This window comes from Heteronotia binoei, chromosome 1 (assembly GCF_032191835.1).
Source record: "Heteronotia binoei isolate CCM8104 ecotype False Entrance Well chromosome 1, APGP_CSIRO_Hbin_v1, whole genome shotgun sequence".
NCBI classification, from domain to species: Eukaryota; Metazoa; Chordata; class Lepidosauria; order Squamata; family Gekkonidae; genus Heteronotia; species Heteronotia binoei.
In genome coordinates, this window is record NC_083223.1 from 157,158,309 (window position 1) to 157,180,626 (window position 22,318).

General features: G+C 43.3%; 1 protein-coding gene across 2 annotated transcripts in view; it reads left to right on the forward strand.

Moving 5' to 3' along the window:
- Nucleotides 1–22,318, forward strand: part of SLC35F3 (solute carrier family 35 member F3) — a 278,666-nt gene that overhangs the window by 169,890 nt on the left and 86,458 nt on the right. Inside the window, exon 1 of one of the 2 annotated variants that reach the window (XM_060243041.1) lies at nucleotides 15,916–16,172. The exons of the other annotated variant lie outside the window; for it this stretch is intronic. Coding sequence (XP_060099024.1) covers nucleotides 16,097–16,172 — 76 coding nt within the window. The 5' untranslated portion in view covers nucleotides 15,916–16,096. Of the gene's footprint in view, nucleotides 1–15,915; nucleotides 16,173–22,318 lie in introns of those variants that run through there. 2 annotated transcript variants of the gene reach the window in all.

Genomic DNA, 22,318 nt, shown 5'->3' on the forward strand with positions numbered 1-22,318 from the left:
AGCAATTTAATCTGGTCCCAGCCCATCCTAAAATAAGGTAAGGATGAGCGGGACTCAGGAGGCAGATGTGTGTGTGATTGTTAATATTAAATCCAGATGGGAGGTATGGCTAGGTCGGGCCAAATCCCTTGTGTGATTGCACCCTAAGATTCTCTTGTATCCCCTCCCACTTTATCAAATGCTGAAATGGCTGCACCTTCCCTTGTGGTAGTTTTGGCACTCTACAAGACCTCGGGGAGAGGGACAAGAGCTCCACACTGTGGGCTTGAACAGGATTGGACCCTCGTGGCATTAAAAATGACTTCAAAATTGTTGTGTATGTGCACCAAAGGGAAGACTTATATGTATGTTCCTGCTGGGCTCATTGGAGCCAGAAGGACTGAGCTTGGGGACTTGGGAACAAAGGGCAGCAGGATCCAAATCCCTGCTGCTCTGCTCCAATCAGGAGCCCTCTGCTGGTTTGAATGATCCAATAACATGCTTGTGCGGGAACCCTGAGTTGTGTATAGTTGGCTCTGTGGGCCCAGTTAGCAGTTTTAGAGTGCAGCCCTATACTATGCTGTACCTAATAAAGAACTATGATCACTACCACCTCACCTCTTCATTGCATTGAACCCACTATATTATAAAAATGGATGTAGAATCTTCTTGGCGACCATGATGATGCCAGCACATCTAGTTTAGACCTATGTCCATTGAAGTCACTGAGCTTAGGAGGATATACTAACTCCACTTAGGAAAGCACTCTAGATATACTACTGCCTGAGCTAATGTGAATGTGTTTCTGTTTTAATCATATATCCCAGTGCCTTAAATAAGCAAGTAAAGGTATGTTATCATGCATGCTACTGATTGGTTTGTTTTTAGCCACCTGTCCAGATAATTGGTAGAGAGGTCTCAGAAAAGATTGTAAAACAACAGTCATGAGATCAGCATAGCTATGAAAAACAAGCATGTAATAAAAATATAGATTATAATTAAAATAGTCCAATAGCAGTAGAATGCCATAACACACTATAATTAAACAACATATAAACAGTATCACCCAATCCCATATAGCCATAAAATGAAAAGAACATGACCAGTCAGTTAAAAAAAAATCACCTGTGTCTGCTATTAAGGCCAGTCTATGAAAAAATTGTTGGAGGAACTAGCAACCCATTCCTAAGGCTTGCCACATTGGCATGCACTGATACCTGCACAACAGCAGCATAGCTAGTCAGTGTCATGTGCTTTCCTAGGAGAATAAATGTCATGGAAGAATGACTTTCCCTCAAGAAATTTGGAAGCATAGCAACAGTGCTAAAGCCCACAGTAACATCACTGTCAGCTGCCAGTCAGCATGGGCAATGGAGTCCTGACAGCATCAAGGTTGCTAAGTCTCTTAAGAACATAAGAGAAGCTGTGTTGGATCAGGACAATGCCCAATCCAGTCCAACACTCTGTGTCACAAAGTGGCCAAAAACCAGGTGCCATCAGGAGGTTCACCATCGGGGCCAGAACTCCCAGACGTCCTCCCAAACATCCCTTCCCCAAGCAGCAAGAATACTGTCCCAGACATAGAGCTTTTTCACGCAGCCTAAGTATTCCAGTATGGCAGCTGGTCAGTTACTGAGCAGTAACGGGTTTCTGCTGGCATTTCAGACAGACCCAATTCAGTAACTGGCTGCTACCGGAATACTGTTACCTTTTCACACAGTCCCACGGCTGTCCCGGTAGTGAGGCATGCCTGAGTCATTATTAACAAAGAGCAGCTTCTTTCAGTTTTCAATCCCTCCTTCTGGGTTGAAATCACTATGGGACGCTGTGTGAAATGTCCCGTAGTGATTCTGGGAGTGCCGTTTTAGCACCCTTTTTTGCCTGCCGGCACACGATCTCCAGCTTTTTTTTGGGGGGGGGGACGTCGGGCTAAGATCACTATAGTGCTATAGTGATGTTTCAAAACAGCACTACCATAGGGATGCCTGGGCTCCATTGAGATGCCTGAGATCGCTGCCCCATTGGATACACAGTTCAAGCGGGAGATCAGGGCATCAGACATTGGTCTGTCACCTGTTGCTATCACTTCCATGCCCACACAGGAATCATGGGAATGTGATTGGTTTGTAGGTGACTCTGAGGCACATTTATGGGGGGAGGCTGTTGCCACCTGGAGAGGGGTTGCCCATAGGGCAGCAGGTTTTGGCAGGAGAACAGACCAACAGTGATTGGTGAGACAGATGTTGCTAACCCAGCCTGCTGTGCACCCATCCATGCTCACAGGCTATTGTGACTTGTGCCAAGCTGCAGCAGGTATAAATATTAGGGGGGGGAGCCACAGACCATGTTCAGATTGCCAGGCATTATAAACTCTCTTCCCACTTGAACTGTGTATCCAATCCTATGGTGGTGCTGTTTTGAAACATCACTAAAGTGTTATTGCGCTATAGCGATCTTAGCCCAATGTTCCAAAAAAAAAAAAAAAGCCAGAGATCGTGCGCCGGCAGGCAAGAAAGAGTGCGAAAACAGCCAGCGCTTGTGGAAGCGAGATAAAAGCGGAATAGTGTGAAATGGCTCACTTCAATCACAGAACCCTACCGGGAAAAAACCCACATGTCTGAAAACTCCCATCCCTGTCCCAGATTACTCCAGGCCGGCACAATACTGGCTCCCTTCCGGTTTCCACTGGTAAGTGTGAAAAGGGCCATAGTGTTCCATCTATACCTTGTGGCTAATAGCCACTGATGGACCTCCGCTCCATATGTTTATCCAGTCCCCTCTTGATCTAGCTATGCTTATAGACACAACCACATGTTAACTACCCTTTGGGTGAAGAAGTAGTTATGACTTCAGATAGTAGTTTGAATTTTCTTTAATATTTTCAGGTATAAACAGGATTTACTGACTAGTCACTAGGTTGAATCCTTAACACACACACACAGGATTCCTCCCATACCAGCCTGCCTTTCCCAAGAGTCAGACTAAATGGTACAAGGTCTGTTCATTGTCAGAAACAGGTTTAACAATCAAGTACTCTATTCGCTCTATCTATTCTTGCTACCAAGCAGAGCTATCCTTCCAAATATCCATCCCCCCTTAGAAAGGTAACTGGATGCTCAAGTGAGTGGCTGTTTTCCTCTTCAGGGGCTCCTGTATGTCACAAATGCCTAATAATGAATCAAACCAATATACAAAAAGGGGGGGTTGGAGTTACTAGAAAATTTCCACCCCATTAGTTTATTATCTATAGTGGGCAAACTGTATGCAAAACATTTAGAACTCCGATTAACTGACTGGATGCGCCTAGGCAACATCATAGGTCCTGAACAGATTGGTTTCTCCAAAGGCAAATCTGCTATGGATCACTGCTGCACTCTGGCCTTCCTTGCTGAAAAATATATGCATACTGGGTCAAAAAAATTATACGCTGCCTTCATCGATTTGAAGGGTGATTTTGATTCAATAGATAGAGCCCAACTATGGATCAAGCTAGGTCACCTGGGAATGGACCCTCGTCTGCTGTTTCTCTTGAGGAAACTTCATTCTAATACCTTTTGCTAAGTGAAATTTTCTTCTTCTAGCGGTGACTTGACTAGTAAAATCCCAGTGTTAAAGGGGGTTAAACAAGGTTGCGTGCTGGCCCCGCATCTTTTTAATCTATTTTTAACTGACCTGGCACAATTTTTGAACCCTGTCAACGGTCATCCGCCTAAACTTGCAGGCCGAGCGGTCCCCTTATTACTTTATGCCGATGACACTACCATCCTCTCTTGTACAAGAGTGGGCCTGCAAAGGTATTTGAATGCCTTTTATGACTACTGTAATTGTAATTCACTTACTATCAATTACACCAAATCTAAAGTAGTTGTCTTTTCAAACTGCTGGCGCCCACAGAGATGGTTTATTGGCAATTCAACAATCGAGCAAACAAAAAAATTTAAATACTTGGAGATCACTTTTAACCACAAGTTAAGCTGGGTTTCACATCATAACAACACCGTCAACTTGGCTAAATGTTCAGCTGCTCAAATTAAACAGTTTTTCTTTGCAAGGGGCAACCAATTAGTTCCAGCAGCTATTAAAGTGTTCAAAGCCAAAACGCTTGCCCAAATCCTCTATGGTATCCCTATTTGGATCTCAGCTTTTACCAGGAAAGTGGAGGGCATTCAAGCCTCATTCTTTAGACAAATTCTTGGTTTGCCAAAATGTGTGTCCTACTTTGCTCTCTGCTCTGAAGTGGGTCAGTCTTTGGTGGAGACAAAAGCCTGGATTGCAGTGTTTAAATTCTGGCTCAAAATTCATTTTAGAACAGATCCCAACAGCCTTCTTGATTGTATGAAAAGGGACCCATATATTTCATCCTGGACAGCAGTGCTTCTGTCTAAACTCAATCAATTGGGGTTAGAGGTAGATGATTTTTCTACCGCTGATGAGTCATATATCTTCAGATGTATTAAACTGAGACTATGGGAATCGGAGGATACGAAATTACGGCCAACTGACCCTTATATTTGCTCTCCAGCTTCCTTAGGTCTTTATGCTTTTTGTGGCAAAATGCCCAATTATCTATCAGACCTAACCACTCCAAGTCATCGCAGGGCATTTATGTTGGCTAGACTAAACGCGTTTCCCTCCAAAGTTTTACAAGGGAGATATCAGCGAGTCCCTTTAGCCGACAGACTTTGCTCCTGTGGAGCAAATACCCCTGACTCAATCCAGCATATATTGCTTGATTGTTCTTTATACCTAACCTCCGTAAAGATTTATTTGGCAAGCTTTCTTTTTCTCCAGATTTGTCTATTCTGCCACCCTGTTATTACTTATTGAGTGATACTGAGGGGGTGGTTGGTGAGGCTGTGGCAAAATTTCTGGCTGACATCCTTAAATTTAATTCTGATCATGTTTGAATGCATCTGTAAGCTCGGTTTTATCTTGATTTTATCTCCAATGTTTAAATTTTTATATTCTGTGTATTTTTATCTGAATCTATTATGCCATTAAAGGTTTGGTATGGTATGGAATCAAACCTTTGGTCCATCAAGGTCAGTATTGTCTACTCAGACTGGCAGCAGCTCTCCAGGGTCTAATACAGAGGGTCTTTCATATCACCTACTATCTGATCTTTTAACTGGAGATGCTGGGATTGAACCTGGGATCTTCTGCAAGCCAAGCAGATATTCTACCACTGGGCCAGTGACTCTCACCCAAATAAAGCAACTATTTGAACTTACTTATTTACTTACTTATTATTTTCAGTTTATAGCCTGCTCTTTCCCAAATGGGCTCTGGGCAGGTAAGAACAGTCAGTAATACAGGTACATATAATAAAACAATATACAATCTAAAAGCAATATAACAGTCTAAAAACATATGAAGCTGCTTTATACTGAATCAGACCATTGGTCCACCAAAGTCAGTAATGTCAACTCAGACTGGCCATGGCTCTTCAGGGTTGCTGGCAGAGGTCTCTCACATCACCTAATGTCTAATCCTTTTAACTGGAAATGCCGGAGGTTGAACCTGGGACCTCTGTGTGCCAAGCAGATGCTCTGCAACCAGCCACAGCCTCTCCTAGAAGAAGTTTAACTCCTCCCATCCTTGCATAGTTGCACTGAATGAAATCAGCCTCCCTACCTCAACACCCCCAGTGCTGGTGTTAGTTTTCTAAAAGAAAAAAGACCAGCATCTGTCTTTTACTGGTCTTTTTTTCTTTAAAGGGTTGTGGCAGCACAGGCAGCCTGGTTTTGATTTGCAAATCTCTTTGTGAGTGGCTTGCAAAGGGCTAAGCCTGCTTTCTTCTTCCTTCCTGGCTCAAATCAGGACCCCACCTCTGCATGGTTTAAAAGAAGCTTTAAAAGACTCTATGCAAATCCTATCATGGCTTCTCAGGGTCTCATCTCTTTTGAACGAAAGTATTGCTGGATTGTTCTTCTGTCTAGTTTCCCATGACCTTTTTCAATGTTCTTCAATCAATGAAGACAGCCAATTTCCATTTCTGGGGTCATATTTATCCTGATCATTATTACTGGATTCCCAATAATTTCCTTGTGATTTGGTTTGACCTTGCTCTTCAGTGAACCCAATACACAAATCTACTACAGTCAATGCCACTGAAGACCAGTGTTGGCAACTCTTGCCTCAGGGCTAGGGTTATCAGCCTTTAGTTAATGGCTAGAGATCTCCTGGGATTACATTTGATCTCAAGAGATAAATTCACCTGGAGAAAATGGCCATTTTGGAAGGTGGACATTATGGCATTATACCCCATTAAAGTTCCTCCTTTCCCAAACCCCACACTCCTCAGGCTCCACCCCCAAATCTCCAGGTATTTCCCAGCCTGGGGCTGGCAACCTTACCTGGGGCATATGCAGGCTACCGCTCTTTGGCTGTTGGGGCTATCAAACTCGGCTCTCTTCCTCCCTCCATTCTGACTCTCAACCAGTAGAGCCAGGCATGTTTTGGAGGAGCATAGCTCTTTCTTGTCCCATTCTGCAACCTCACCAGCTCACTGCTTCTCCTAGAACATAAGAGAAGCCATGCTGGATCAGGCCAATGTCCTGTCTAGTCCAACATTCTGTGTCACACAGTGGTCAAAACCTAGGTGTCATCACAAGGCCCACCAGTGGTGTCAGAGCTCCAGAAGCCCTCCCACTATGGCCTCCCCAAGCAGCAAGAATACAGAGTATCACTGCCCTAGACATAGTGTTTTACATATACCTTGTGGCTAATAGCCACTAATGGACGTTTACGCCATATGTTTATCCAGTCCCTTCTTGAAACTATGCTATCCAGGCCTCAGATTCAGTGGGAGCTCACAGGAGTGCAGCTGCTGAACCTTTCTGAGAGCTCCACCTCCTCCTTCTGAGAGTTCCACCTCCTTGTCCATTGAATAGTAGGTGCAGCTGCAGAACAATCCCTGGAAGAGCTCCACCACCTACTTTTCTACAAAAAAACCGCTGATGCTATCTATGCTTGAAGTCACTGCAACAGTGAATTCCATGTCTTAATTACTCTCTGGATGAAGTACTTTTTATCTGTTCTAAACCTTCTGTTTATCTGTTCTAAACTTTCTGTTCATCAATTTCATTGGATGTGAAAAAGGGAGAAAAGTAGTTCTTTCTCTATCTTTTCTATCCCATGCATAATTTCTTAAATCCTTACCATGTCACCCCTCAGTTGTCATTTCTCCAAGCTAGGGCGCCCTAACCTCTTTAACTTTTCTTCATAGGGAAAATGTTCCATCCCCTTAGTCATTCTAGTTGCCTCTTTTTGCACCTTTTCCAATGCCAAAATATTATCTTTTGGGGGGCGCAGTCACCAGAACTGTATAGTATTCCAAATGAAGCTGCAGCATAGATTTATACAGAAGCATTATGATACTGGCTGATTTGTTCTCAGTTCCCTTTGTAATAATCCTCAGCATAGCATTTGCCTTTCTTATTGCAGTCACACTGAGTTGCCGTCTTCAGTGAGTCATCTACCATGATTCCAAGATATCTTTCCTGGTCTGTTACTGCCAGTTTGGACCCCATCAATGTGTATTTATAGTTGTGATTTTGTCTCCAGTGTACATTACTTTTCACTTGCCCATGTTTAACTTCATTTGCTACATTGATGCTCACTCATCCAGCCTTGACAGATCCCTCTGGACAACTTAATGTCATCTGCAAACTTAGCCACTTCACTCCCAACTCCAGATCATTAATGAACAAGTTAAAAAAGCACTGGACCTAGTACCAAGCCCTGCATTACCCCACTACTTACTACCTTCCACTGTGAAAACTTCCGATTTATACTCATTCTCTGTTTCCTATTAATGAACCAGTTTTTAATTCACAAGTGGGCTTGTCCTCTTACCCCATGACCACTGAGTTTGCTTAGGAGCCTTTGATGAGCCTTTATTAAAACTTTCTGGAAGTCTGGATAAGCAACATCTAGTGGATCACCCTTGTCCACATGTTTGTTCACTGTCTCAAAGAGCTCTAAAAGATTAGTGAGGCGGGATCTTTCCTTACAGAATCCATGCTGATTATTCTTCAATAGTTTCTGTTCATCAATGTGCCTATTCTATCTTTAATACCATATTCCACCACCTAACCCAGTATAGATGTTCACAGATAAACCATGTACTTCCACCCTTAGAATGTGGAAATACATGAATGCAATAATATCTGAAAACAGGTTATGAGTATATAAGAAACACTGCAAACATTGTATAAAAACAAGTTTCCCCTTTAGTTTTTCACTTTGATTTTTTTGTCTTTTTTCCTGAGCCAGTTGAAATGATAAGGTAAGAGAATGCTGTATCATCAAAGGAAGATACAACAAGGCATGTACTCTTAGAGTAGAGACTTCATGCAGGCAACTTTCTTATTGTTTTAAACAAGAAACAAATTATCTGCCTCTCCTCACCTTTTTTTTGCTTTCTCAGTATGCGTGCTTGATCTGTAGTCTCAGCCTTCACAAGCAAATCCCAGAGATTTAGATCTCAATCCAGAAATAGCCATGCATTGCTTTTTTTCCCTTTCAAAATCATTGGAAGAATGTTTGTTTCATATGAAGGCCCCAGAGGATATGGGGAGGATATGGAAGCCTTAGTGTCTAGATGTCCATTCCCAAGGACAACTGTAAAGAGCTCTTTGAGACAGTGTAAGACTAATGTATTTATTATTTAGTAAATTTGTATCCTGTCCTTCCTCTGAGGAGTCCAGGATGACATACATGGTTCTCCTTTCTTCTATTATATCCTCATAACAGCCCTGTGAGATTAGACAGAGAATGGTTGGCCTGAGGTCACTGAGAAAGTTTCATGGCAAATGGGGATTGGAACCCAGGTCTCCCTGGTCCCAGTCCACTGGTCTAACTACTATGTCATATGGGCTCTAATGCAATTCTTTTCATAGTATGTAAACAGTTCCCCAAGATAAACAATCTTATTGAAAAGCCATAATGGTTAGTATCAAGTCATCTGATTTAGGAAATCTAATGATTTTTGCGACTTGCTTGTCATACCTATGATTTGCTTGGTTGATTTAAAAGGTTCCACAAATACATTTGCCATATCATTGTTAGTGGTTGAGAATTTCTCTCTCTCCTCCAGTCTAGGGGTTTCTCTTACCAGCAGGAGGGAAGATATCTCTAATGTCATTCTGGGATTGTGCAGATTCATTCTACACTGTATAGAGAATTTGGGTGGGTGGAATCTCTCACCTCAGGCTGTGTGGAAAAAACAGAATTGTTTTGTAGATATAAGGTTTTCTCTTGTCTGATTCTCTGGTCCATTTGAACATTCAGTTCATATTATAAAACCTCACCCATACTGAACTGTCCACGCTGGGAACAGTGTCATTTACCATATGTTTAACATGTAGAGCCAGCTTCCCAGCCGGGGAAAAACTGAGCAGAATTTTCAATTTATTGTAGTGCTTATTTTATATTTGAGGAAACAAACTCAGACTAGAAGGTCTGATGTCTAAATTTGTGCATTATCCCAGCATGATCCTATAAATGCACTGCAGACATTTGGTTCCACAGTCTGTCCCTTGGATAAATTTATTGTGTTGGTTATTTGCTGATGCAAAAGTTTTGAAAGGTCACATAAATTTTTAAACCGATAATTTTAAAACACCATTTTGTCTGAAGTATTCAGCAAGCATTCAGGCAGAGCTAACACAGTTGCTAATGTTCTTCTGTGTTTTCTTCCTGAGTCATTCACAAGCAGACAAAGCAACTATTGCACCAGCTGTATGATTCATATTTTTGTACAGTTTAATGCCATCATCCCAGTAGACATGACTGGCTTTAATTTGGTAAATAAGATTTTTATATTGATCAAATGCTCTCTCTACAGATCTATGGATGTGAGGTGTAGCACTATGATGAAGGAGAGGGCTGAAAGATGGTAGCATGGAAGATGTGGCTTGGAAACGGAGTAGGAAATGGATGTCAGTAGAGAACAGTAGCATTTGCAATGCGGGGGGTGGGTCAGGGAAAGAAGGCTGGATGCTATGCAGGCTTGGAGGGACCAGCTGCTGAAAACTAATGGCTGGTTTGGCATTGAACTCTTCCCCCCCCCCTCGTTTTGCTATATCCTATATTTCTGTATGTATAATTATTACTGTGTTTCTCAATGCAAAGCAAAACATTTTCTGATACATTTTCGAAGACTGTTTTCTTCTCTATTGATCCAAGATAAACTGCAGACTGGAGTGATGATTATGAAAATTTGTGGGTGGTTGATTAGTCCTGCTGTGTTTCAGACTAGTTTGGGGTTCCAAGACAATTGTGGTACCTAATCAGTATGGTATCTTCACTATTGACCTACCTATCTACAAGGTAATAGCAGTTCCACATTTCAGGGGTTCCCAATAACTGAAATTCTAGGCCAGGATTAAACATTCAGATGTTCAATCATAATTCTGCAAAAAAGGGGAAGAGGTAAGGATTGTGTGAGCCTGACAATAAACCAAGTTCATGTTTACCATGAGCAGACTCCGGTTGATTTGTGAGCCATTAATACAGCTGCTTGTCTGTTCTTGTTGGAACAGACCAAAATTTCCCAGACTTCTAACAGCTGAGGCACACTTACGGTCAAACTACATATTACACTTATTTATTTATTTTAGTATATTTCTATTCCGCCCATTCCCCGTAGGGCTCAGGTCAGAGTACAGTATATGATAAAGCAATAAAATACAATTAAAACATTTCAAAAACAGACAGCTCAGCAGCACTCAGAGAAGTTTACCATATCATATATTGCCCAACCTTGCCGTCTCACATCATGATATCTCATAGACATGGCAGATGATAATCTATTTTGTAACACAGGTGACAGTGCCGATGGGGGAGGCCAACCAGATCAAGAATAGATGCCCACAGTCTCAATTAAAAGCCTGGCAGAACAGCTCTGTTTTACAGGCCCTATGGAAAGCTAATAAGCCAGGTAGGGCCTGGATCTCTGTAGGGAGCTGATTCCACCAGGTCGGGGCCAGGACAGAAAAAGACCTGGCCCTTGTTGAGGCAAGGCAGGTGCCTTTCCTCAATTAGGACATGGGCTTTTTCAGTCCTGGACACACTTCTGATGTGTAGGTCTGTGATCAAACTTCCTCATTTATTAAAGCTGTCAAAGCATCTGTAGAGACAAATCAGGTTGAGATCAGGACATTAAAATTAACACCTCCCCAACTGACCATCCCTGCTCCAGCTGCTACTAACTGTGTTCTAAGATAAAGATGGTGTAAGAGAATCTGCCTTTTTTTCTCACTATGGTTAATAACAGAAGGGGCAATTTGATTGAAAAAAACAATGCAGGGGGGAATGTTCAAATTGTCCCTCCCACAGCAGCATGGTCCAATAGGGTCCTGATCCAATCGGGGGGGCTGAAGACTTAAAAAAAATTGGGAACTCTGAGCAGATGTTTTGTGCAGTTGTTCCAGATTATTCTGGTCAGTCTTGATTTTGTGGTACACTTAAGGGGTACACTTAAGAAGCCTCAGGTGTCCAGATAGCTTTCTTTTTTCAGATCATTAATCTCCTGGCAAGAGATACACCTCAACAATGTTTTGGTTTGCTTGGTTGTGTAGTACACAAGTAAAAATATTACTAAAGAATATCAAAAGTAGGGATGAGAAGTTTCTCATACTATGGTTTATGTGTTGACCCTCAACCAGTACACATAAACTTTGGACTATATCTTCACTTTTGTATTTAGTTAGATTCTTGCCATTCTCAGATGTTTCTCAAACCCGGGTCCAGACGCATATCTATTGGTATTAATTATGCTGTTTCTAATCTACAGAATATTTAACTTAGTCTCAAAGGCTGTGTTAGCCTGTGTCACATTCTCAGGGAGTCCAAAGCCAGTCCAAGGTCAAAGTCCAGGAAGTCAAGCAGGAGCCAAGTTACCAAAGCAAAATCGCAAACCAGAATCAGAAGTCAATGTCCAAAAGCCAAAGGGTCAGGGTGCCAAGGAATTCAAGCAGGTCAGGATCAGGAAGGAGCATGGATGCAAGCCAGAGAATAGACTTGTTGCTTTCACAAGGTTACCAGGTCCTGGGTGGGAGTTATATGGGAGCCTCAATCAGCCTGCTCCCTGGGTGGCAGTGACTCTGCTAGTACTCAGGGCTGAGAGATCTGAAGCATTGGTGTGCCTTATATCTTCGCTCTGAAAGTTCTTTCCGGAGCCTGCTTCGAACTCGAGATGAGAGGGGGAGAGCTTGGAGGAGATTGATTGTCAACAGCTGACACTGGTGCCTGGAATGTGGGGAGAGTGATTGATGGGCCAGCTGTTGGTTGTTTGGCTGAGGAACTGGCTGGCAGCTCTTCCAGGTCTTAATCCTTCCAGCTCCCCCTTGTCAGGACTCATGACAACCTGCAACAGAACAACTAGATTCAAGCCCAGTAGCACCATAGAAACCAACAAAGCTTTCATGAGTCAGAGCTCCCTTTGTCAGGTATTTCATCTGTTACCCAGCTTTCTTGTTTGTTCTTCTCCAAGGCTGTGCTATTCTGGGTTTCTGGACTCCTGTTTGCCATATTTATCTGAGTGACCAGGCCAGCCCTGATTCTGGCTGGCAAAGGCATCCTTCATGTTTCTAATCAAGGGTCAGAAATTGTTCTCCAATATGGTTTAGCCCTTGCTTTCTGTACTAAAAATAGAAATCACAGTATATCTTAAACAGCTTTATGCTTATAGTGTGTAGGAGTTTATGCAGAGGTCTAGCAGGCAGCTTCTTTAATACTGAGTAATTCTGTTCTCTCTCTCTTTGCATCAGTGGAGATTGATTCTTCCAGTCACATCGAATGCAGAGATGCTCCAAACAGAAGCCGGTTTGTTTGGCACTGCCCCCTTCCAATGAATTATGCAGAGATGCTGTGGACAGCCTCATCTTTGAGTGGGTACTTTGGTCACATGAGATTTTAATGTCTCTCATCTCACACATGGTATTGGAATTACTAAAGTACACAATAGATCACAATTGCCTGCATCACTGAATATTCATATTCTTCTCTGAGCAAAAGTATTTTTCAGCTGATGGGTTGATTTCTGAAGTCACAATAATCAGGTACAACAAAGCAACAGGTGTGTATCAGTGGGGCTTGTAGTCATCAGCACTGCCTGAAGACTACCCTGAGTAGAGTGAGTCACTTTCTGAGACCAGAATATTCTCTCAAGTACTCTATGTTTAGAGTTGTATCAAAGTATGATAAATGTGTTAGCTCAACTAGAAATTTATTATAGGAGCTAATGTTAGATAGTCTGCACATAAATAAACTGCATCTTAAAAAAAAGTCCACTAACTCCCTGCAACTGCTTGTTCATTTTGGCAAAGGAGCAGCCCACTTAGAAACTGGTTGTGCAAATAAAACACGTTTATTGCATTAAAATATAAGCCAGGCACTTAAGAAATTAAAAATATCTTAATAATGAGTCTGTGCCTGTTAAAAATTAGTATAGCTACCTTGGAAGGATACCAACCATGCATATTACTAAGAGGTTTGTTAATTTCTTAAGGGAACTGAAAAGTTCAGTGTTCTTTGGCCTGGAAAGATAACAGGGGGCAGTCTTTTTGATTGTTCAGTTGCCCTTCAGCCAGAGTATATTTACATAAGAAAAGAACTTATTTTCCACACATTATAGGGATTAAAAGAATGACTTCCTGGTTTCAGCAAGTTGGGAATAAAATACAAAGTGGATGCTTCTTTGCTGCTTGCATGTTTTCTGGAGCTCAAATCTTGAATCTCCCCCAACCCTCTTGTAACTAACCTGCAGGAATGGATACTAGATGCTATTGGAGAGCAGTGAAGGCATACTGAATGCTGTCAAAAGACTAGGCCTTTTCATAGTCTCTTGTTCAAAATTCAAATTATAGTTTAAGCTAGGACCTGGGAGAAAAAATGGAAGTGTTCTGCTCCCTGGGAAATCAAGGTCCAGTTTACAAAAGAAGCCTACACTACATATTCTATCTTGTTAACATAAAGATTTGTGGGTGTCTGCTTAATTTGATCTGATACATCTGCAGTGTCAGAACTAATTGACACTGAACTAATTGACATTGACGATCGAATATGATTTGTTGAATCACCTGGTCAGTAAAACCAGTGGTTAGTTAGACTACATCATTGGCCTACATTTGATTAGACAGCCAGAATCATGCCAGTACAGGTTGTGAGGCAGAAAGGAAATATCTTTTTATTCTAATTTTGAGTTTTGACTGGAACACAACCATCTTTTGATTCTGGGTGGGCCAGAATAACTGGGTACCTGTTTAATTTGGCCTTTGGATATATCTTGGACTTAGTCTTGTCAAGATAACATCTAGTCTGGAACCAGTGCTTGTAAAAGTGCTTAAGGTAACTATTTAACTTTCTTATTTTTATCTTCACTGTTCTTTTATTGTATATTCTTGCACAAGCTTTTAACAAATCACTAATTGTATTCTGTGATGTTTTTGAATTCTGGGGCTTTAGTCTGAATCCTACAATGGCCTACACTTGCTGAAGTAACTTGTTTTAATACTTGCCTTGTATATGTGCAGCCTTGCAGAGTTGACTTTCTTTGTTCTTAGACCCATGATGGCTAAAGATTTGGTCCCTTGGTCTCTGGCTGTCTGGGTAGTCAAGGAAGCTGATAGCAGTGCTGTCCTGAGGTGTGTGGACTCACACTTCAGCACTTTGGTTGTGTTTGCCTAACCTGTCTCCTAACCTGTTTACCTAACATTGGCTTTAAGGTACTATTTGTTGTTGTTCAGTCGCACAGTCGAGTCCAACTCTTTGTGACCCCATGGACAAAGTCACGCCAGGCCCTCCTGTTTTCCACCATCCTCCGAAGTCTGCTCAAATTCATGTTTGTTACATCAGTAACGCTGTCCAGCCATCTCATCTTTTGCCGTCCACTTCTTCTTTTGCCTTCTGTCTTTCCCAGCATCAGGATCTTCTCCAGTGAGTGCTCCCTTCTCATCTGGTGGCCAAAGTATTTGAGCTTCAGCATCTTACTTTCCAGGGAACAGTCTGGGTTGATTTACCTTAGGACTGACTGATTTGATCTTCTTGCAGTCCAAGGGACTCTCAAGATTCTTCTCCAGCACCACAGCTCAAAAGCATCTATTCTTCTGCGTTCGGCCTTCCTTATGGTCCAGCTCTCACAGCCATACATTACTACTGGGAGTACCATTGCTTTGACTATACGGACTTTTGTTGGCAGGGTGATGTCTCTACTTTTTATTATACTGCCCAGGTTCACCATAGCTGTCCTCCCAAGGAGCAAATGTCTTTTAATTTCATGGCTACATCCGCAGTCATCATCTGCAGTGATCTTGGACCCCAGAAATGTGAAGTCTGTCACTACTTCCATATCTTCCCCTAATATTTGCCAAGGTGTGATGGGGCCGGATGCCATGATCTTAGTTTTTTTGATGTTGAGTTTCAAGCCTACTTTTGTGCTCTCCTCTTTCACTCTCAACAAGAGGTTCTTTAGGTCCTCCTCACTTTCTGCCATTAGAGTGGTGTCATCTGCATATCTGAGGTTGTTAATGTTTTTCCTGGCAATCTTAATTCCGGCTTCTGCTTTATCCAGGCCAGCATTTTTTGCTTACAAGACTGCGGTTTAGAGGGAACATTGTAAGCACCCATGTTGCAGAGGTCTGCCAAGCACAAAGCCCTGTGAGCCAACAGGAGCTTCTACTCTCTTTGCTTTCCTGCTCCTTCCGGCTGTCATCATATCCCACTTTGATCTTGGAACTCAATTCGGTTAATAGGGAACTGACTAACCCCACATCAGTTGCTGTGGGTCACACTTTACTTGATCCTGAGGAAAAGCCCAGCTGAGCTCCTGCACTTTTCCACAAACGGACGGTGAAGGGAGGGCTCTGTCTGGTGACGTTTCGTTTGCAGCAAGTAGGAGAGAGTGTGCGAGATGGGAGGGGGTGGTGAAAAGCTGCAGCTGCTGCAGCAGCAGCGCAGGAGGAACGAGAGAGGCTGGGCGAAGTGAGAGCCAGGCTGGCAGCCGCCGCTGAGGCGTGCTCTTAAGGGGGAAAGGGGGCTGAACGCTCTACTGCAACCGGCTTCAGGATGTAGGCGATCGGCTGAAGGGCTCTTACTGGCAGAAGGGCTCATCATGAAGAAACACTCGGCCAGGGTAGCCCCTCTCAGCGCGTGCAACAGCCCAGTTCTGACTCTGACCAAAGTGGAAGGTAACCGTGCATGCCGAGCAGGGCAGCCCTGCTGTTACCCGTGCGGAAGAGTCTCCTCCGGGGGGCGAGGCAAGGAGTGCCACTGCCAGCCTCGCGCTCTTGCCTCATCTAGCGGTGCGCGGGACGGTGGTTGTGAGGGAATGCGCGGCAGCAGGCTGGCTTGCCTGCTGCAGTCTTCCCCTCTATCCTGGCGAAAGAAGGGAGGGAGGAGGCCGGGTGCTCGCGATGCCATGCCTGACTGGGCTCCCTTTCCAGGAAGCTTTCGCCAACAAGGCAATGCAGGCATTCCCATCCGGTGGGCCGAAAGTCACCTTTCCGGGCGAGCGGGAACGCTGGAGCTCCTCGCCCTCGACCCCCCTCCCCCCCCCCGTGCCGGGTGAAGTTTTCTTTTGGCGCACAGGGAAGAGGAGGAGGGTGTAGGAACTCGCAGCATTGGGGCTGAGGGAGAGCTGCTCACGTAGCATTCAGTGCCCCCTGGAAAACAGGTAGCGCTTTGCTTTGGGGCTTGGGTATGAGGTAATTTGGCGGGTGTCCATTTTGAGGGGGAAGGAGAGTCGGCAGTCCGCGCTAGGCTTGGTTTTGTTTGTTTTTAAAGCGACTCTGCCTCTGTGCTGCTGTTTTTCGTGTGTGACGGTGTTCTAGCTATTAAAGGAGGTGCGAACGGACGGAGAGACCTCGGGAAACACTTTGCTGAGAGCGATGCTCAAATCCTTGCCGCAGTTTGAAAAGGGCATTTCCTTCAGGCTCATCGTGCCCCTTTGGAGGCGACGAAGTTATTGCTATAGCAAAGGACCCGAATTGATTTGCCGCGGTCTGAGGAAGGATGTCGGCATTGGCAGGTAGCTTACTGCTATGAGAGTTCTTGCTTTTGCCATAGTTTTCTAGTTGGCCTACAGTCGCTGAGCGAGATGCTCCCGGTTCCTGGTCGGAGGCAATAACCTTGGTAATTGAAGTTGCTTTCCGAGTCTGTCTCCGACAGGAAAAACAGCCGTGCCACGGATACAGCTGGCTGCCTAGACAGGGGGAGAGGCTGCCGTGCCTAGAAGGAACCTGTAAAATAACAAGGAAGGAAGTTAGCGGTGCTCTGCTCACAAAATCAGGCTGCTTGGAAGTTTGGGGTAGGGTTGCCAAGTCCACTTCAAGAAATATCTGGGGACTTTGGGGGTGGAGCCAGGAGAAAGGTTGAGACAAGCACAATTGAATTCCAAAGGGAGTTCTGGCCATCATATTGAAAGGGACCGTGCACCTTTGAAATGCCTTCCTTCCATAGGAAATCATGAAGATTAGGGGCACCTTCTTTGGGGGCTCATAGAATTGGACCCCATGGTCCAAACTTTTTGAAACATGGAGGGTACTTTGGGTAGAGGCCCTAGATGCTATACTGAAAATCTGGTGCCTCTACCTCAAAACACAGCTCTCCCAGAGCCCCAGATACCTGTGGATCAATTCTCCATTATTCTCTATGGGAATAAATCTCCATAGGGAATAATGGGGTTACCAGCTGACATTTCCCTCCCCTCTCCCCGCTTTCTGATGACCCTGAAGCAGGAGGAGGGCCTCCAAACCGGGGGATCCCCTGCCCCACCTGGGGGTTGGCAACCCTAGTTTGGGGTACAAGGAAACTGAAGGGCAGGGGAGTATGATTCTGAGGGTGGAGGGAAGGGAGGAGGAAGGATGAAGAAAGTGCCTGTGTAGAGAACCTAGTGATGAGAAGAGAGGAAAAATAGCCCACAAGTTTTAGTAAAGATAGAGCAGTGCAAAAGGAAATGGAACTGTTGTGACTGAAACATAATTAGGAGATTGAATAATTACTGGATCATAATTAGGGTCTGGAAATGGGAAAAGCCAGAAAGGGAGAAAGAATGGGAAGCAACTGGGAAGAGAGTACTTGTGAAAAAGAGGTTAAAAATTAGATGCAGAAGATCAAGAAAGGGTCATAGATGGAAGGTAACATTTAGAATCCAGCCTGCATTTTAAAAGGAATGCATCTTAAATGAAACACAGAGAATTCCACCCTTTTAAGTACATTGATTTAAGAAGTCATATACAGTGTCTTCAAAACTAGGGCATCAACAATAGGTCTCTGTCCTATTTTTTCTTGAAAATGTCCAAAGGAGAGAATTTGTAACCTCCCCCAACAAGTGACTTAATTTGTCTTGCTTCTATAATAAAGTGTTTCCCCCTTAACTTAATGTATAACAAGAATAAAGGTTTTAGAAAGAATGCAAAAAGGTGGTGAATTGCAGAGGAAGAAATGGAGTTGGATGACTAAACTATAATTCACTTCAAGACAAGGAGAAGAATAAACAGAAAGAACAGAGAAAATGGAATGATGGTAAAAAAATGAGAAGACAGAATGGTAGTAAAAGAAACGTTTTTAAGATAGTGAAGATAGATTTAAAAACCATTAAGCAAAGGATAAAAAGAGAAAAAAAATTAGAGCTTACTGTAGAAGAGTTAGAGCATACTGTAAGAAGTATTTACTTGTATTACATCAATAGAAAAAGTAAAAAGGCAGATATTACTTTGAGATTCCTTAATAAGAAACTGTAGATTGGTTTTGTATATTCCAATTAGAAACCCAGACTTTGGAATTTGCTTTAATTATAACTTTGCCTAAACATTAACATTTTAACTTTCACAGGACAAAGCACATGTCATCATCAGTTGGTGTAGTAAGAACAATGTTAGGGTTAATGGATTATATGGATTATAACACTAATTGGAAATGTCATATTGTCCATTTTTAAAAAATGAGCCTATGTCAGTGGAGTAGTTTTTCTGTGTATGCTATACATTAAGTTGTATATCATGTTTTTTGTTTGCATGTTATAGTACTGTAGTGGTTTCAAATACCAACATTTAGATTAGGGTACTACTATGTGCCATGCAGGGCTTCCCTTGAAGACTGTCCAGAAAGTGCAGTTGGTACAGATTGCTGCAACCAGAATACTGACTGGAGTGGTAGGAGTGTTCGGTCTACACTGGCTACCAATTTGTGTCTGAGCCTAATTCAGAGTGCTTGTGTTTACCTTTGAAGTCCTATACCAGCTTGGGGCCAGCCTAATCCCATATGAATCTACTTCACCACTCTGGTCATCTTCAGGGGCCTTGTTTCAGATGCCCCCTCTATCTAAGACTAGAAGGATGGCAACCCAAAAAAGTGCCTTTTCACCAGGGCCCTTCCTCTCAGGGACATTCTCCCTCTACCATTGTCTTCTGCTAGTAGGCAAAGGCTTGTTGTTGTTTGGTATTCTCTTACTAATGCTTATTAGCCTTCCTCCATGTCTTTGTGCTGTTATGTTTTATATTCTGTTTTATTTAACTGTTTAAAATATTTAAATATATTTGTATTTTAAATACTTTAAAATGTCTGAAATATTGTAATGTTTTAATTTTTGCTGCCCTGGAGATTCTGAATTGGATAGAAAGGCAGCATAGAACTTCTAAAAATAAATTAATATAACTTTCTACCAAGCACTGAACTGACCTGGTGGGTAGTATACACTATTAGTTCTTATAAACTTTAATCTTGATGCTGTTGTAATCTAAGTGAAACATCATTGTTTTCCAAGTTAGAAATATAAAGAAAAACAGGGGTAGATATCTTTCCCATCTCTTATAGAATTTAGTCATCCATATGCTCATGACCTGAGTTCGATCCCAGTGGAAGCTGGTTCAGGTAGCCAGCTCCAGGTCGACTCAGCCTTCCATCCTTCGAGGTCGGTAAAATGAGTACCCAGCTTGCTGGGGGGAAAGTGTGGATGACTGGGGAAAGCAATAGCAAACCACCCTGTAAAAAGTCTGCCGTGAAAACGTGAAAGCAGCGTCACCCCAGAGTCGAAAACGACTGGTGCTTGCACAGGGGACTACCTTTACCTTTTTATGCATATCAGCTTTTTGATGATCTGGTAGTCATGTATGTGCTGCTCTGCAGTTTCCTATACTCAAGTTGTTTAGACTTTTTTCACCCTCAAAGGATCATTACCTTTCAGAATTTATTGTCATCATGACTTTTTTGCAGGAACTCATTTGGATTTTAGGCCATGCCCCCTGATGCCAAGCCAGCTGGAACTGCATTCCTGTGCATTCACTATTATTGTTGTTGTTAGCTCTGGGAGATGTACAAACTCAATAAAACAACAAGATAAAATCAGTTTAAACATTAACAGACATTCCAGTAATCATATGGCGAATAATAATCAATTCGAACTGCTGGCTACTTCATTGGCAGGATGGAAGAGGACGATGTAAATAGCAGAGAAGGGTGCCAGCCAAGATATTTTAAGGCCACATACTTTAAAATATAAAAAGATATTCATGTAATAGTCTGCCCTATTTTGTTTATATACAACAAAAAATATTTTGCCCTATTTCACCTGTGCAAAGGTATGATGGATTCATTTTTTCTAGATAAATGTTGCAAGTAGCCACACTAGTCCAAAACAAACAAAATCCATGTAATGCCTTTTAGTGGGACCAACCAAAACAATAGTGTGCAAGCTATTGAATCTTCCAGAATCCTTTATCAGACTTCTCTTGTTTTAACATTAAACCTCATAAAGAGTTTTAGAAAAACTTCACACTGTTTTCTGTTATTTTAGAGAAACTACACCCTGTTTTCTGTTAGTCTCAATTATTACATAGACTTTTGTTTTCCTAGTGGCTTTCATTGCCAACCCCCAAACCTTTTGTATAGAGCTGTTGCAGCATCATGATCTTTAAAAGGTTGTAGAATGACATGAATGCTAGCCAAAAGAAAGAGAATATCTGCTTCACTAGTTACTCTTTCTTGGACCAACATAACTTCAATCCAGGCCTCGGATTCAGTGGGAGCTCACAGGAGTGCAGCTCCTGAACCTTTCTGATAGTTCCACCTCCTCCTTCTGAGAGTTCCACCTTGTCCATTGAATAGTAGGTGCAGCTGCAAAACAATCCCTGGATGAGTTCCACCACTTATTTTCCTACAAAACGACCCCTGCTTCAATCCAGTATGAAGGAACTGCAGTTACGGAAGTCTGTGGATATGCTACCTAACAGATAGGCTGCCTCAAGTAGTCTTTCATTGATATGCATTCATTACTTCAGCACCTGCAAGCTTTTTCATCTCACCGCTTATGCAATACCTACTTTTTCCCAAAAGGGAGATAAGAACTTTCTGCTTTTTAGAGCAGTGGTCTCCAACCTTTTTGGCCCCAGGGCCAGCTTACCAACCGTGCCCCCAGGACCAGCAGGGTGGAGGCAACCAATTTGGCCTCCCCCTGCGGCGCCTCCTTCTCCCCCGTTTCCTCCTCCCCCCCTGCGCCGCCTCTTAAAGGTGCAGCTTGACTCCTACTTTGTTCTACTGCTTCAGACCAACATGGCTGCCCACTTGGATCTATCCTCCTCCCCCCCACACACAGCCTTGCTGCCGCCTCCTTTATCCCCCCCCCTTTTCACCATTTTAAGGCCGGGGAAGGGACTGTGAAGCTCCTCCCAGGCCGACCCCCCCCCCCCCCGGGAAGGAGGCAAGGGCAGTGTCCCTTGCTGCTACTGCAGTGGTTTTTCCGGCTGATCAGTGGGGGGGGGGTTCAGCCTGGGAGGCACCTCAGTGCCCCTTCCCCGGCCTTAAAATGGTGAAAACAGGGGGGGAGGCGCTGCAGGGGGAGCTGTGGGGGGGCAGCAAGGCTGCACGACCCATTGCAAACAGGCCACAGCCCAGTACTGGTCCCCGGTCCGGGGGTTGGGGACCCCTGCTTTAGAGTATGTGACTTCCATTTCATATTATTACAGAGATGGATTCATCAGCATGAACTGAGCCTGTAAGATCTAGGAGGAGCCATGATTCATTGATCTGACATGCAGAAGGTGCTAGGATAAAACTCTAGTATATCCAGTTATAGGTAGAGCCACTGTCAGCCAGAGCAGGTAGTACTAGGCTAAGGAAAAAGGAAAGGTCCCCTGTGCAAGCACCAGTCATTTCCAACTCTGGGGTGATGTTGCTTTCACGTTTTCACGGCAGACTTTTTATGGGGTGGTTTGCCATTGCCTTCCCCAGTCATCTATGCTTTCCCCCCAGCAAGCTGGGTACTAATTTTACCGATCTCGGAAGGATGGAAGACTGAGTCAACCTTGAGCTGGCTACCTGAAAACCCAGCTTCCACCAG